Source organism: Pongo pygmaeus, chromosome 15, assembly GCF_028885625.2.
Source record: "Pongo pygmaeus isolate AG05252 chromosome 15, NHGRI_mPonPyg2-v2.0_pri, whole genome shotgun sequence".
NCBI lineage: Eukaryota > Metazoa > Chordata > Mammalia > Primates > Hominidae > Pongo > Pongo pygmaeus.
Window position 1 is genome coordinate 71,664,992 of NC_072388.2, and position 17,238 is coordinate 71,682,229.

The following is a 17,238-nucleotide window of genomic DNA, read 5'->3' on the forward strand; positions in this document are numbered from 1 at the left end:
CTTCGTTATTTGGCTCAGGATGGAGGACTGGAAACCTGCAAGTCGTATATGGATTATAATAAAATATGCCATATAGAAAACAGATTAAGACAGTTCTTCTTTGGGGAAATACACAAGGAGAGGAGCTGTCTGTTAGCTGTCGAGTTTGCAAGAGATACCATCTTTTGGGAGGCAGTGTGCTCTGCCAACAGACAGACTGCCCCAAGGGAAATTGTGGTGAAACACCCCGACAAGGCGCATCCATCCGTCCATCCATCATGGGCTCTCTCTGACGCAGGGGCCTGGAGATAGAGTTATGGTGCAAAAGGGAGGGAGAAATTCCACAGACAATGGCAAAGAATCCTCCTGCTAGATCATGAGTGCTCAATTTTTTTTTTTTAGCTGCCTCTAGTTTTTCTTTAAAAATACAAACGTGCAGTTTTCTCGTCTGGGTGCTTATTATTTTGAGGAGTTAAGCTCACCATATTTCCTTGGATTTATACATCAACTTACACGAAGGAGAAAGGAGCTTAAGAATCATTATTTCATTTATCCCCATCAGACTGTCAGACTCATGAGGAGGGAGAAGGGAGGGAGGTATTGTTATCTCTCACCTCACAGGGGAAGAGACTGGGGAGGGGGATCAGAGACCTGATTTCCTAAGATGGTGGCAGGCCCAGGGATCCATCTGCTCATTCCCTAGGGGTGCCACTTTCTTGGCTGCCTTTGACTCCCTGTTTTGTGACTCATAAAGCTCAAAATAGATAAGGTTCACATTGAGGACCCATCACCCAGGCTGCACCCTGCAGGCCCTGTTACCACTTGCTTTAGAATCTCAGGATATCCATACAACAGGAGGACTCATCCCTCCCCCGTATGGCCTCTGCTGCACCTACCCTCTCACCCCTAAGTAGACACGCCAGGATGGGTTCCAGCATCCAGATATCAGGACCACAGATAAGCATTCCCCCACCACGAGATACAGAAAAACACCCACACTGCCCAAGGAAGCTCACCACTGAGCTTCCAGCAGACCAGGTAAATGCAGCTACCAGGAGGGTGAGACGGGGAGGGTGGTGGGAGTGGACAGAGTGCGGGCAGCATTTCCAAAGGCAAGACTGGGGAATCAGGAGAGGCTGGTCAGATGGTACAGAGTGTCAGTTAGACAGGATGAATATGTTCTGGAGATCTGTTGTACAGCATGGTGACTCCAGTTATTAGTAATGAAAATTGCTAAGAGAGTCGATCTTAAATGTTCTCATGCACACACAAAAAATGACAAGAATGTGGAATGATAGATACATTAACTAGCTTCATTTAGTCATTTCACAATGTATGCATATATTTAAACATCACACTGTATGCCATAAATATATATAACTTTTATTTGTCAATTATGCCTTAATAAAGCTTGGAGGGAATAAAAAAGTAAATAATAAATAAAAATGCAGGCTGGGAGCAGTGGTTCACGCCTATAATCCCAATATTTTGGGAGGCAAGGTGGGTGGATAACTTGAGGTCAGGAGTTTGAGACCAGCCTGGCCTACGTGGTGAAATCCCATTTCTACCAAAAAACACAAAAATTAGCCATGCGGGATCGTATGCACCTGTAGTCCCAGCGACTCGAGAGGCTGAGGTGAGAGAATCAATTGAACCTGGAAGGGGGAAGTTGCAGTGAGCCAAGATCATGCCACTGCGCTCCAGCCTAGGTGACAGGGTGAGACTCTGTCTCAAAAAACAAAAAAAAACAAAAAACAAAAAAAAAATGCATAGTTCAAAGAAATACAGACAACCGGAAAGTGCAAAAAGCTGCTCTGGGGTGAACTCTCAGCTCCATTACCCTAAAGCACACACTTGACCCTGATCTCGTTATCTGTAAAACTGGGAGAACAAAACCCACTCCCCACTATTGTTATGGGGCCAAAGGAGATAATACATATGAAGTGTCTGGCACAGGTGAGATGCTCAATAAGTATGAGCTCCCTTCTTTCCACCTCCTACAGTTTCCCTCTCCTTGTGCTTTTCAGCAAAAAAAAACCCTCACCTTTCTGACCCTCTAAGACCACCAGATGTGGTGAGTGAGGCACAGCTAACCCCACCATGGGCATGAGCCCAGGGAGGATGGAAACAAACGGAATCTGAGGCAGGTAAGAGGATGGAAGAGGCCGAGAATGAGATGCAGCTGGAAAGCAGACGCTGGTGCTGCTCCAAGTCCAGGGTGGCCATTGCTCCTGCAGCTTCGGGGGGAAAAATCATGGCAGAGCCACAGTGGAAGATACCCTGCTTTATCCCTTCATTTGGCAAGTAATTATCAAGCACCTACTATGTATCGACTCTGTTCTAGGTGCTGGGGCAATGACACTGAAGAAAAGAGACAAAAATCTCGGCCCTCATAGAATTTATATTCTAGCCGGAGAGAAACAATACATGAAGCAAACAAGTGAAACCTTCAGTGTGACAGATGGTAATCAGTGCTTTGGAGGAAAAACAGAGCCAAGGAGGAGAAGTTGGAGCGTCAGGATGATGGGAGGAGGGTTACACTTTTAAATGTGGCCAGGAAAGTGCAAGCCTGAAGGAAGAGAGGGAGGGGACTACGCTGACATCCAGGCAAAGACGTTCCAGGCAAAGGGGCCTTCAGCACAAAAGCTCTGAAGCCGGCCCATCTGCCTGGAGCAGGGTGAGCCGGGGGATGGTAGGAGACCAGCTTGGGGAGCTACAGGGGCACTGAAGGTCATGTAGGCACCTGCAAGAATGTTAGCGTCCACCCCAAGTGCAATGGCAAGCCGCTGGAGGTGTTGAACAAAGCATGATATAATGATGCCTACATGTTAACAGAATCACTCTGAGAATAAGTGAAGGGGGTCGGAGCAGATGTGGGGTGACTAGTGAGGAGTTACTGCAAAATGTATGGAGCCTCTTAATGAGTCTGGTGCTTGGGGAGGGAGCTATGCACGATATGGACAGAGCTCTGTCCTCATGGTACTTACATTGTGGTTCTCAGATGTGTCCTGGGGGCAGTAAGCACTGGGGAGCAGTCCCCTGAGGAGGGGGCTTCTCCACCAGTGAACCAGGAGAGGAGGGGGCTTCCCCACCAGTGAACCAGGAGAGGAGGGGGCTTCCCCACCGGTGAACCAGGAGAGGAGGGGGCTTCCCCACCAGTGAACCAGGATGGAGGCCAAGTGGAGAGGCCGGTGTCAATGCAAAGGGGGCAAAGGTGTGAAGCCATACCAGGGTGAGTCCACGGAGGAATGGTTCTTCAAGAAGAAAGTGGACCAGCCTAGGCCAAGGGCAGAGAAAAAGATCCAGCCACATGGGCCTGGCCTGGCGTACCATGGTTTAACAGGTGTAGTAAAAGCAGAGAGGAGGCCTTCCCAGTTCATCTCTGTGCCCTGGGCCATGGGTGCCTCGGGGCTGAGTTCTGGGACACAGGAGTGAGGTCCTGCAAGCTGTGGTTCTGGTGAAGGTGGGTCCCACGGCCAAGTTCTAGGTCATCTATAGACTGGGGCCTTTTAAAAGGCTATAAGACAGAGCTGGGCATGATAGCGCATGCCGGAATTCCCAGCTACTCAGGAGGCTGAGGCAGGAGGAGGATCACTTGAACATAGGAGTTCAAATATAGCCTAAGGAACACAGCAAGGCCCATCTCTAAAAATAAATAAATACAACAAAATGAATAGACTCTAAGGCAGAATGAGTTGCCATTCTGGGCCAGATGGCACACACTTTTCCAGTGGGGCAGCGAGCTGTCTGCAGCAAATTCATTGTCTGTGCTGGGGACGGGAACTGTGTTGCGGAGACCCACCCAGCAGTGCAGTGTGGAGGTGGAATCACAGTGCCTCCTCACACTTGCCAAGTCCTCCACCCTCCATCCCACATGCCTCTCAGAATAACCCCGAAAACCACCACGACCCACATCTCACAGATGAAGGACTGAGACAGGAGTGGTTAGGAAATTGTCCAAAATCACAAAGCCAGTGGCTGGAAGGATCTAGACTTGAACCTAGGCCTGTGATCCCTGTTTGGTGCCTCTCCTCTTGCAGAACAAGGATATTTGGACAGGGAAGACCCCTACAACCCAAAACCTAACAGCCAAGATGGCAACACTTAGGCCCCCCAGGCCAGGCTGGGAACCACAAGGGAAGCCAAGCTCAGCGGCCCCAGGCTTCTCCTCTCTGGTGGAGCCTCCCTCATCTGTGAAGCGAAGATTATGAGAGCTAAGTCATGTTCTCCAAGGTTAAGATCAAACACCAAACATGTCTCTTTCCCTCATCCCTTTAGAAATCTTTACGGCCCATGTACTATGTGCCAAGCCTCATGCTGGGTGCTAGGGATACAGTTGAAGAAACAGATGGGCCCTCACCGTCAAGGTGTCCACCTCCCCGTGGGCAGAGGTACAGGTGAGCAGGTGATGGCATAACTGGGTGATCCCTCAGACTCACAACTCATGCTCTACACGTGGCTCTGCCAGGTCCCACTGCAAAACATGACCGTGGACACTCGGCAGCAGCCGTGCCACTGCCCTGCCCACTGCCTGCTGCCAGCCCACCTCCTCGGCCAGCCCAAGCTCCCAGAGCCCTGCAGAACACCAGCAGAGCTGGGGAACATGAGCAGAGCTGAGGACACACAGACTTCGTCCCCCAGTCCCTTCTCCTTTCCTGAGACTGACAGGAAGGCAAAAGGAGCAGGTCACTTCCAGCACGTAATAGCCACAGCCTGAGTGGGGGCTGCACGCCCTGCCCACCTCGCTCCAGCTCCCCTTCTCATGAGGCCAACCAGAGCTGATGAAGCTGCCGGTGCAGGCCTCCAGATGGATGGCTGCAGGCTCTGACACTGCAGGAAAGAGATAAATGACTGGTCATTTCCCCCTGATGCACTTGAAGGCATCCATTCTCCCAGCCGTACCAAGCTCAGGCAACCCCCCCTGCCCAGAGACAGATAAGCACTGACAGATGGGGGTGGGAGCCGGAGCGTCCTTCCCCCTCGGAAGGACACAGCCAGACTCCTCTGCAGGCCGGGAGAAGGTCGCATTGTCCATTGGCTCACACCTGGCTCGAGGCTCCGCGGGTGCCTTCCTCCATCTCCCCCTTCTTGCCCACCCCTGCCTGGCTCATCCATCTGAAGAGCACACGGCAGAGGGGGAAGGCTGGGGGAAGAAGGAGCCGCTGACAGGCTCATCAATCTCAGGTTACATGCTTGGCACCTCGGCGTTCCTTAAGTTGTTCCCGGATTGGGAGGGTGTCACAGGAGCCAGGGGCACTGTCTTGAGGAGAAGAGAAATCGCACCGAACATCAGAGAGCAAATGGTGGAGAAGCCTGGAGACTATTAAAATGTGGGCCATGTACAAAAGCAGTAGGGAACTAATTAAGATGCAGGATTTTCAAAAGCTGGGGAAGTTGGCCGCAGCCTGCTCCCATCTGTAGAGTTCTGGCAGTTCGGCGCAGCAGGGACAGCACCCTGGGAGGGTGAAGCAGGCCTCACCACCCCTGCTCGAGCAGGCGAGACTCAAGTCCCTCCGCCTGGACCACCCCTTTGGGGGATACCCCTCTGCAGGTCCCTATGACTTGCTTGTTGGCCGGCCTATGGCCCTCTCTGCTTTGGGACACCTTAAGCCACTGTCATCTTCGGGGCTCCTGCCCTCTTGTCTGAGTTTCCCCCAACGACATGGGATGGGGGCAATCATCCTGGTCATTCATCCCCAGTCATTGAAGGACTGCCAAAAACAGAAAAAATACAAGAGAAAGAACACTATCCCTGGCTGCCCTCCCTCCCATCACCCTCGGAATTCAGCAAGGGTGGCAAAGAGCCACCCTGCTCCCCAAGAGTCCTGGAGCAGAAGCGATCGACAAGGCCTCAGGTGCATTCTAGGTACAGGAGGAGCATCAACTGTAAAGCCCTTTTCATCTGCGGGTCCAGGATAAGTGAGTGTGTCGGGCCTTGAAGCAACATGGCACCAGCTCCAGCAGGCTCCCCGGAGGGCTCCGTCCTTGGCATCACCAGGATCCCCTGGGAAATTGGCTTCCTAATTCTGTGCCACAGTTTCCCAACTTCTAAAATGAAGATAATATCTATCCTAGACCATGGGGACCGAAGGTCTGGGGTTGAAAGATGCTAAATTGATCTAAGCAGACTATCTGGGCATTTACTTCAAGGGGACACAAGTAAACGTTTGTTTCCAGCCTTTGTCTTTTCTTCATTCAAGAAAAAAAAAGGAAAAGAAAAAGAAAGAAAGAAAGTGAAGTTAAAGGCCTCTTTTTTAATCAGCTGGCTTTTGCCCAACATCTGCTGTGCTCCCAGGCCTTCTGGTGGATATTTACTCTCCACCTTTCTCTTCTGCCAGCTCCACTCCCCCTTCACAAGGACAGAGCCCTTTTCCAGGGGAGATGGTCCGGGGGAGGCCCCTTGCTGGCACCAGGCCCCTGCCCAAGTCTTCATGTTGTAGAATTGTGATGTCTACATCATGAAACACCTTGCGTTTGCCTCTGTGGCCAAGTGCAAGCTGCAGAGAACACTGAACTCAATGTCCTCAGTCAGTGGGGAGAAATAATGTTGTGTGTGTTGTCCTTCAGATGCCCAGGCAAGTAGGAGGTTGCAAGATGTTTATTCAAGACTGACTAGAGGGGTGACATTTGGCGTGAGAAACACATAGGTCCAGGGACGCCAAGAACACTTTCAAATTCCAAAGAGCTCTTCCCAGATCTCAGGCCCTTTCTACCCCCATGCAGACAGATTTTTATTTTCAGCAAATAATAAAGAAACAGAAGAGGGATGGTACATTTACCACACTGAAGGGGTGAGGAGAGCAGGACTGGGAGTCACTCCAGGAGGGAATAATTTCACCCAGGAACAAATGACTTGATGTCAGCCAAGACCCAGCTCCCCACTTTTTTGAGCCAGAGTCTCTCTCTGTCACCCAGGCTGGAGGGCAGTGGTGCAATCATGGCTCACTGCAGCCTCAACCTCGAGGACTTCATTGATCCTCCTACCTCAGCCTCCCTAGTAGTGCCACCCAAAGGTGCCCACCACCACACCTGGCTAATTTTTGTATTTTTTGTAGAGACAGGGTCTTGCCATGTCACCCAGGCCCAGCTCCCCACTTTCCAGCCTGGAAGGTCCACTCATCCCACATGAGCAAAGTGCTTCGGGGGACTGAATCAGGAAAGGATGGTTCTGTGGCCCTGTCCTCAGATCTTCTCCAACAGCCCTCAAGATTCTTGAACGTGCACCCCCATCTCTTTGCCCTGACCTGGTTTCCTGACAGAGCTCCACAGACCTGAGGTCAGAGACAACTCTGACCCTTTTTACCCCTGGACTTTGTTGCTGAAACCTGCCCATCACTGTTGAACTCAGGCAGGGACAGAAAGGAATACAGGAGGGACAAGCTGAGTTTTGGCATAAATTTTTTGTGACATCTCCTCACTGCCCATAGGAGAGTCTGACGTGGAAGGAAACTCATGCCTTGAGACAATTCTGCTCCAGGCCAGTGGCCCCTCAGTCTCTCGAAGAGCGGGCAGACTATTCTCCCTCTTCCCCGAGAAGATGAGGACATGTCAGGGTGTGCTGATGGCGGAACCCAGGTGGGCTTCAAGAGTCCTAAGCATAACTAGATTCCTGAGCATCCTCTGTCAAAGGGAGCTCACACCAGGAGGCTGGGAGGGAAGAACAGGAAAAGACAGGCATCCTCAGGGGCTGGGTGTGGAGGGGCACCAAGGGTGGGTGGGCTGGTTAGTTGGGTTTCTTCCAACATAAACTCAGTCTTCCACTTCCCATAAATTTAAAGAGATGCAGCCTAGGATGGACAAATTATCGCTCTTCAGCAAGTTTTGCCCAGAGGATTATATACAATGTTGTACAATTTGCTTTTTGTTGTGCAATTTGTTTTTTTTTGCCACTTAGCAATATATCTTTAACATCTCTCCATTTTTTTTACTCATTATTTTAAAGGATAAAATAATATTCCATTCATAGAATATACAAGTACTATATATTTAACTAGTCCCCATCAATGGATCTTCTGGAAGTTTCCATTCTTTGTTGTTATTCCAAACCATGCCACAATAAAAAATATATATCCAATATATATTATATGCATATATTTATTTATAGAATAAGTTCCTAGCAATAGAATGTCTAGGTCAAAGAGCATGTGTGTTTTAAATACTGGTAGGTACTATTCATTGTACTTTAAAAAGGTCATACCAATTCCATTGCATGTGTAAAAGAGAGCCTCTCCCTCCATCTCCATCTCTGTTTCCTTCACCTGCTCCCCTCTCCTTGAGAATGTCAGCCTCAGTCCACCCAGCTAATGGTCCTCACCTCCTAGGAATTTGCAGCAAATTCTCCAGAGACTCTGGCCATTGACTCTATCCTGAGTCACGCACGAAGTATCAGCCAAAAAACTGAGCTCTCCCTGAGCCCAAATCAAATGGAATAAAAATAAGAGATAGTTATTTTAAAATACTGCCCAAGTTAGCCCTGTTAACCCTCCTGAGGGAGGACATACCCCAAAAAAAGGGAGGAGTCCTCTCAAGTAGAAACTGCATTTTATGAATGATGAGGGCAGAGCCTCTGGAAGTTGGGCAGGTTGTGCCCCCAAAGGGACCCCCACCAGGTGCACAGAAGAGGGGCTGAGATCTAGCTCGTGCTCTACTAACCCACCAGAAAGGGCATCATACATTTTGTAAACATCCACCCCCCAGGGGGCACCACCCTCCACTTTTGCACAAACAAAACCATATGGGCTAGCCAAGGCCCTGGATGAAGTCACTCTTCTGAAATTTTGGCCTGTGCAAAAAATTCAAATGCAAACTTGCGTCACCTCTAGGAAGACAGTGGGTACATTTCTTTGGCTGCGCTGTTTCTCATTCTCTAGATGGGCCCTGGCTGCTTGGAGGTACCAGGCTGAGGCTCGTTACCACTGACTCCAGGGCACTCCAACGGCCTCTTCATTCACCACCCACAGCTGCAGGCTGGCGTGGTGGTACATTCTGGGAGCTAGGCGCAGCCCTGGCTGTTCAGACTGAGAAGACGATTGGGAAATGACAAGCATCTGCCCTGGGGTTTGTGGGGGTTGTTTTTACGTTTTTAGTAGGCCTAGTAGTAGGTCTGTTTACCCAAAGAGGGGAATAAAGTTCCTCTGAGAAGGTGCTCTGCCATGTGACAGTCACTCATTCCAGCCCTGGCTGTTCATTGCTTCGCAGCATCTGGTGGCTGGTGTGAAGGAATAAGCCTGCCCTGGGGGAACCCAACTTTTCCCCTGAGGGCCGATCATCGCAAAGGCCGGCACCTGTCTCTGCAGATGGGGTCCTTCCCCGGGACCCTGCCCATCCCTGGGGTGGACTTTCACCACTGGAAACCTGGTCTAGCCACTTCTGCCTCCTCCTTGGGCAGAGGCTGAAGAAGCCTCTCAAATGATCACAGATACAAGACGCCATGTGCAGGTGGGGACTTGGCTACAGCAAACCGCTAGCCCTAGGTTCTTCCTTTCCCTTCCCCTTGCATGTTACGGCAGGCCCAACAATGGGGCATGGCCAAAGCCAGCTGTGAACTCAGCTGCTCCATGTTCACCCACAGGCCAGGCATAAACACTGGCAGGCCCGTGTGCCCAAAGTAAATGTCTTTAGGCAGAAGGCACAAACACTCGAGAAATAGCTGCCTGCCTCAATCCCACCAACATGGGCTTCTCAGATACATGAGCAGCACAGCAAATTCTCCTTGGCTGTGTCCACAGTCTGATTTCTCTCACCTCTAAAATGGGCTCACAACCCTCTTACCTCTTCCTTCCCTCTCTACCTCCCAGGGCTATGGTAAGGACCAAGGAGCTGACAAGAAAGAAAATGCCGCGTGAACTACAGCGTGCTCTTCAGACTCTGGTTATGATGATGATGATTAACCAGAGTGTCCCACCCCCTGGGTGGCAGCCATTTGTTGTGGTAGGGAAATAACCCCAACCAGCTAATCTGTCCTTCCTAGGCCTTCTCTGCCACAGCTGTTGAGGGTGACTGCCTTTCGGCTGGGTGTGGTATGTGCTGAGACTGGAGCTGCTGGCAGCCGCCTCACTTACCCTATGAGGAGAAGAGAGTGTTAAAGGTACAGAGAGACTGGCTGGGTGTGGTGGCTGATCCCTATAATCCCAGCACTTTGGGAGGCCCGAGGCAGGAGGATTACTTGAGGCCAGGAGTTTGCAAGTAGTCTGGGCAACATAGTGAGACCCCCATCTCTACAAAAAAAAAAAAAAAAAAAAAAAAAAAAAAAAAAAAATTAGCTAGGTGATATGGTTTGGTTCTGTGTCCCCACCCAAATCTCATCTTGTAGCTCCCATAATTCCCACGTGGGAGGGACCCAGTGGGAGATGATCAAATCATGGGGGAGGGTCTTTCCCATGCTGTTCTCATGATAGTGAATGGGTCTCACGAGACCTGGCGGTTTTAAAAACAAGAATTTCTCTGCACAAGCTCTCTCTTTGCCTGCTGCCATCCATGTAAGATGTGGCTTGCTCCTCTTTGTCTTCCACCATGATTGTGAGGCCTCCCCAGCCATGTGGAACTGTAAGTCCAATAAACCTCTTTCTTTTGTAAATTGCCCAGTCTCAAGTATGTGTTTATCAGCAGTGTGGAAACAGACTAATGCAGTAAATTGGTACCAGTAGAGTGGGGCATTGCTGAAAAGATACCTGAAAATATGGAAGCAACTTTGCAACTGGGTAGCAGGCAGAGGTTGGAAAAGTTTGGAGGGCTCAGAAGAAGACAACAAAATGTGGGAAAGTTTGGAACTTCCTAGAGACTTGTTGAATGGCTTTGCCCCAAATGCTGATAGTGATATGGACAATAAAGTCCAGGTTAGGGTGGTCTCAGATGGAGATGAGAAACTTGTTGGGAACTAGAGCAAAGGTGACTCTGGTTACATTTTACCAAAGAGACTGGGGGCATTTTGCCCCTGTCCTAGAGGTTTGTGGAATGTTGAACTTGAGAGAGATGATTTAGGGTATCCGGTGGAAAAAATTTCTAAGCAGCAAAGCATTTAAGAGGCAACTTGGGTGCTGTTAAATGCATTCAGTTTTATAGGAGAAGCAGAGCATAAAAGTTTGGAAAATTTGCAGCCTGACAATGAAATAGAAAAAAAAAAAAAGCCATTTTCTGAGGAGAAATTCAAGCTGGCTACAGAAATTTGCATAAGTACAAGGAGCCCAATATTAATCCCTAAGACAATGGGGAAAATGTCTCCAGGGCACGTCAGAGGTCTTCACAGCAGCCCCTCCCATCACAGGCCTGGAGGTTTAGGAGGAAGAAATGGTTGTGTGGGCCGGGCTCAGGGTCCTTCTGCTATGTGCAGCCTAGGGACTTGGTGCCCCGTGTCCCAGCTGTTCCAGCTGTGGCTGAAAGGGGCCAACATAGAGATTGGGCTGTGGCTTCAGAGGGTGCAAGCCTCAAGCCTTGACAGCTTCCATGTGGTGTTGAGCCTGTGAGTACACAGAAGTCAAGAACTGAAGTTTGGAAACCTCTGCCTAGATTTCAAAAGATGTATGGAAATGCCTGGATGCCCAGGCAGAAGTTTTCTGTAGGGGTGAGGTCCTCATGGTGAACCTCTGCTAGGGCAGTGTGAAAGGGAAATGTTGGGTGGGAGCCCCCACATAGAGTCCCTACTGGGGCACCACCTAGTGGAGCTGTGAGAAGAGGGCCACCATCTTCCAGATCCCAGAATGGTAGATCCACTGACAGCTTGCACCTTGCACCTGGAAAAGCCGCAGACTCTCAACGCCAGCCCATGAAAGCAGCCATGAGAAAGGCTATACCCTGCAAAGCCACAGGGGTGGAGTTGCCCAAGATCATAGGAACTCACCTCTTGCATCAGCATGACCTGGATATGAGACATGGAGTCAAAGGAGATCATTTTGGAGTTTTAAGATTTGACTGCCATGCTGGATTTTGAACTTGCATGGGGTCTGTAGCCCCTTTGTTTTGGCCAATTTCTCCCACTTGGAATGGCTGTATTTACCCAGTGCCTATACCCCCATTGTATCTAGGAACTAACTAACTTGCTTCTGATTTTACAGGTTCATAGGCAAAAGCACTTGCGTTATCTTGGATGAGACTTTGGACTGTGGACTTCTGAGTTAATGCTGAAATGAGTTGAGACTTTGGAAGACTGTTAGGAAGTCATGATTGGTTTTGAAATATGAAGATATGAGATTTGGGAGCAGGGAGGGGCAGAATGATATGGCTTGGCCCTGTGTCCCCAGGCAAATCTCATCTTGTAGCTCCCCTAATTCCCACGTTGTGGGAAGGACCCAGTGGGAGATGACTGAATCATGGGGGTGGGTCTTTCCCATGCTGTTCTCATTCTAGTGAATGGGTCTCACAAGATCTGATGGTTTTAAAAACAAGAGTTTCTCTACACAAGCTCTCTCTTTGCCTGCTGCCATCTGGGGAAGCTGAGGCTGCAGTAAGCTGTGATCGTGCCACTGCAGCCAGGGTGACAGAGTGAGACCCTGTTTAAAAAAAAAAAAAGAAAAGAAAAAGAAAGAAAGAGAGAGAGAGGTAAAGAGAGACATGTAGCCCTCGCTATGCTCACTATGCTTGAGCACCTGGATGCAGCTATGCCTGAAACCAGGATAAACCCTGGGATTTACTGGTACATGAGCCAACTCCCCTTTTTCTGCTTAAGATAGTTTGACTTGAGCTTCTAATGTTTATAACTAAAGGAATTCCAACTATCTCTTGGTTATTTTAATAATTTATATATTGTTTTATAATCATAAAATAAAGGTTTTAAGAGAAGAAGGCTTGCTAAAGTTTCTTTAAGTTAGTGTACCTATCAATAGTATGAGGAAGCAGAAAAAGCATTGAACAGGGAAATCAGGCAACCTAGATTCTCTGCTGGACCCACACAAATTGCTGTGTGACTTTGAACAAGTTTTTTAAACTGTCTAGACTCCAATAAAATAAAGAATCAGTTAGTGATATCTAAGGTATCGTATAGTGCTAAATGTCTTTGCTTCTATAAAAGAAGACCTAATTAGTCCAATATAAGTTGTTCTTAACCAAGACTTTTTATAGAAATGTTAAGAATAAAGACTAATAATTTAAAACGTGTCAAGCACTTATAATAAAACCCTTTAAATTGACAACTTACATATGAGACATCCTCATATACATGCAAAATATTCATTGCATCACTGGTTAAATCGGAAAATTTAGAAACAAAAATTGAGAACAGCCTAGTTAGACAAATTGTGGTACATTCATACAATGGAATATTATGTAATTACAAAAACGAAATGAAACTCTTTATATTTTGCTGTGGACAATATCTAAGGCACATTTTTAATTGAAAAGTGCAAAATCCAAAGTGATTGTGCTGTGTAAAAAGAGGAGGGAAAGTCAGATAGATTTAATTCCTGGTGCATGCTTGGATTATCTCTTCAAGGAATCTCAAAAAAAAAAAAAAAAAAAAACTGCTACCACTGATTACCTTTGGAGAGACTAGGTCTTATTTTTCATGATACAGTATATCCTTTTATCTTTCGAATGTCAAAATACATAACTGCCAGGCACAGTAGCTCCTGCCTGTAATCTTAGCACTCTGGGAGACCGAGGCAGGAGGATTATCTGAAGCCAGGAGTTTAAGACTAGCCTGGGTAGCATAGTGAGACCCTGTCTCTACAGAAAAGACAAAATTAGCCAGACATGGTGGCATGCACTTGTAGTCCCCACATACTGAGGAGGCCAAGGTGGAAGAAGTGCTTGAGCTCAGGAGCTGGAGGCTACAGTGAGCTCATTGCAACCACTGCACACCAGACTGGGCAACAGAGCGTGACCCTACCCTCTAAACAAAAATTAAAAAATAAAATTTAAAAAAAACTGTACATGTAACTGTATTACCTACTCAAAGTCAAATAAATTTTGAAAGTTTTTAATTTAAAAATTACATAAGGCTTTTTTGGTGCTTATGGTCATGCTGGAGTGACGTGTAGCCTAGCTACCTGTAAGTCTTCGAGACCAGCATTTCTCACACTTCATCATGCATTCTGGGGATGCACTCCAGGAGATCCTGATAAAATGCAGGTTCTGATGCAGCAGGTCTGGAGCAAGGACCAAGCTTCTGCATGTCTGACAAGCTCCAGGTGATGCTGCCGCTGCAGGCCAGGACCGCACTTTGAATGTAGGTCTAGAATCACACTGATCAATACGGTCACCACTAGCCACATGTGGCTACTGAGTGCTTGAAATGTGGCTAGTCCAAAAAGAGATGTGGGGATGTGTAAAATACACAATGGAATTGAAAAAGAGTACCAAAAAAGATCATAAACGATTTTATATCAATGACATGCTGAAATGATGTTCTCGATATGTTGGGTTAAATGGAATATATTATTGAAATTCATTTCCCCTGTTTCTTTTTCCTTTTTTTAATGTAACTACTAGACAAAGTAAAACAATACACGTGGCTTGCATTATATTTCTATTGCATCATGCTGGTCTAGGAGACCCTGATCTCCTACAACCTGCAACAAGGCAGCGGTTGGGACAATCTTGGTCATCACCCTGGAGTATCTGCAAGGGTCTATAAATTGGTATAAGGACCCTGGAGACTTGGGAGAGAGCACATTGGAGAATCTGGCACCCGCTCACCCCTAACAAATAAAACTTCTATTCAAGTGAAATATGGATTGAAGCGAACAATCAAAGCAGTCGTAACCCTGGAACTGTAGGTAGAGCTTTTGCAGAGCAAAGTCAGCCTAAGGGACCAGTGTTGAAAGGAAGGAGTGAGGTACCATTGCCAGGCAGCCAGCCTTGACAGTCTGCAATGCTGTGGTGACAGTGGGAGGAAGTATGTCAACTCTACTTGCACCACTGAACAGCACTGTCCCTATCACCCTGAGTCACATCCCAGCCTGGCACCCTCAAAAACAAAGATGCCTTTAAAGCTAAGGGCCTGGGGTAATCACTTGGCTTGCTGCAACACAGACACAGGTCTGAAGACAGCCAAATAGTCAGAAGTGTAATATTAGATCTGCATAGGCCAGGCACGGTGGCTCATTCCTATAATCCCAGCACTTTGGGAAGCCAAGGCAGGCAGATCGCTTGAGGCCAAGAGTTTGAGACCAGCCTGGCCAACATGGTGAAACACTGTCTCTACTAAAAACACAAAAATTAGCTGGGAGTGGTGGTGCACACTTGTAATCCCAGCTACTGGGGAAGCTGAGGCAGGAAAATCACTCGAACTCGGGAGGCAGAGTCTGCAGTGAGCTGAGATTGCACAACTGCACTCCAGCCTGGGCAACAAAGCTAGACTCCATCTCAAAAACATATATATATTAGATTAGTATAGACATAACCCCACCAATTCCTTCCGTGTGGCCTCAGAGCAATCTGCATCACTCGGGTAAATTGTAATCTCAAACTCTTCCATCCTCATCCAAGGTAAGTGCAATTTTTAGTGAATTGGCCCCTTTTTGTGTAAGATGCTCCAAAGCTCATACAGGGTAAGGGGTAGAGGGTCCATGGTGTATTCTCTTCTCCTTAGAAACATACAAACTGGTCCAAGATTTCCTTACTTGAGGCCACAAGAAAGGTATCACATGACCCGAAAGAGCTGCACATCCTTCAGTTCTGTTAGGAAAGTCATCCTGCAACTGGGCCCACGCTGCTCCTGCTTGCTTTCTTTCCTCCCGGGGTAGCAAAGGGAAGGCATGAGACACCCAGAGGGGAGAAAAGCTCAGGTGGACACGTGGTCATATTTCTACTCAGCAGGCACAGAGGTGCACCCTTAAGCACAATGTGGGCATGTTCCCTCTCCCGGAAAACTTAGCTCTATGGACAAAGGAGCAAACCAACCTTGTCCTGAGCCCCGCCCAGTCCTCCCACCTTTCCCATCACAGACCCAGCCAAGGTCCAGAGGGCACTGACCAGGTTTTATCTCCAGCATCCGCAGTTTTGGATCTTCAGGTGGGTGTAATCGTCTCTTCTTGCGCCAGCAGCGGGCAGGGTATGTATACAGCTGGCCCGGGGCAAGGCCTGTGGACAGAGACAATATAAAGATTAAAGGCTCCAGGCTGGAAGGGGCCTTGGAAACTACCCTGACTAACCCTGTCATTCACAAGGAGAGGAAGCTGAAGCCCGGAGAGAAGTGACTTGTCAATGTCACAAAGCTGATTGCTAGTGGTGGCGAGGCTGAATCTAGGTCATCTGACCCCAGGACGCTGGCTCTGTCAGCTCCACCATGCTGTTCAGCAAGCCTATGCCAACGAGAGCCATTGCCTTCACCAAAACCAATTCTGCTCTCCTGCCTGGAGAGATCACCAACTGGACCTTCAGACAAGAGGGACCTTTGCAGTGTCTCCAAAGCAGTGGATCTCTATCCACTGCCCCTCCATCCTGAACCAGGTTAAGCAGGTTCCCTTCAAAATGGAGCAGCAGTCAGTTGTATGGACAGCCTGGGTTGAGAAGCATCGCAAAGAGACAGAACCAAAAACACTAGATCTACTCAAAGGCATCTCCCACCCACTCCCAGCTGCTGGCAGCTCACTGTAGGCAAATGGAGCCTTGTGTAGCCCCCATGAGAACATAAACCCACTCTGGTGACCAGGCCACATGACCTGCAGAGCCCGCATACCTCTATATCCCCGCCTACGTGCCTGGGCCTTACAAAAAAAAAAAAAAAAAGATAGGCAGGAGGCCAGGGGCTGGGCTTACATGCCACCCTGTGTGTGTGGCCTTTGACACCAACAGCATTGCTGTCATGCCAAGCACCATGAGGAGCCTTCCTGCTCACCCGACAACAATTTTGTGGCTCTGGTGGCAGCCACAGGCCTTGGAGGAACTTCAAGGAGCCCCTTCAATGGAGGGGCTTCTCCATGCCAGCTCACAGACTATTTCCAGGGAAATGGGGTGGAGAGGAGGCTGAGGGGTGAAGAGGCAGGTATTTGAGACTGGCTAGGTGATTTGCAGTCCTGAAGAGAGTGTCTGATACCCCCCATAATAAACCAGCAAGCCAACCAATCCCTAATTGGAAGAAGAGCCTAATGAAGACAGGGACTTTTCTGTCTTGTTCTTGTCAGAAACCCCAGAATCAGAACTGTGCCTGACACAGAGCAGAACCAAACTAAATACTCATTGAATTAATGAATGAATATATTGCAGCTTCCCTTTAAAATCACAACTGTCTTCTGCAGGTAAATGTGGCACACGGCAGCTGTTGGACGCAGGCGGCCTACCACAAAAGTGTCACTGTGCACACCTAGGACCATGGATTCAGAAAAC

General features: G+C 48.4%; 1 protein-coding gene across 6 annotated transcripts in view; it reads right to left on the reverse strand.

Annotated features, from left to right (window-relative positions):
• DPF3 (double PHD fingers 3) overlaps positions 1-17,238 on the reverse strand; it is a 279,265-nt gene that overhangs the window by 122,129 nt on the left and 139,898 nt on the right. For all 6 annotated transcript variants that reach the window (XR_010123747.1, XR_010123749.1, XR_010123748.1 and 3 more), the window contains one exon: positions 15,886-15,993. Coding sequence is in view for 3 of the 6 variants with exons in the window: in XM_063651786.1 (XP_063507856.1) it covers positions 15,886-15,993 (108 nt within the window). In the remaining 3 variants the exon portion in view is untranslated. The remainder of the gene's footprint in view (positions 1-15,885; positions 15,994-17,238) is intronic.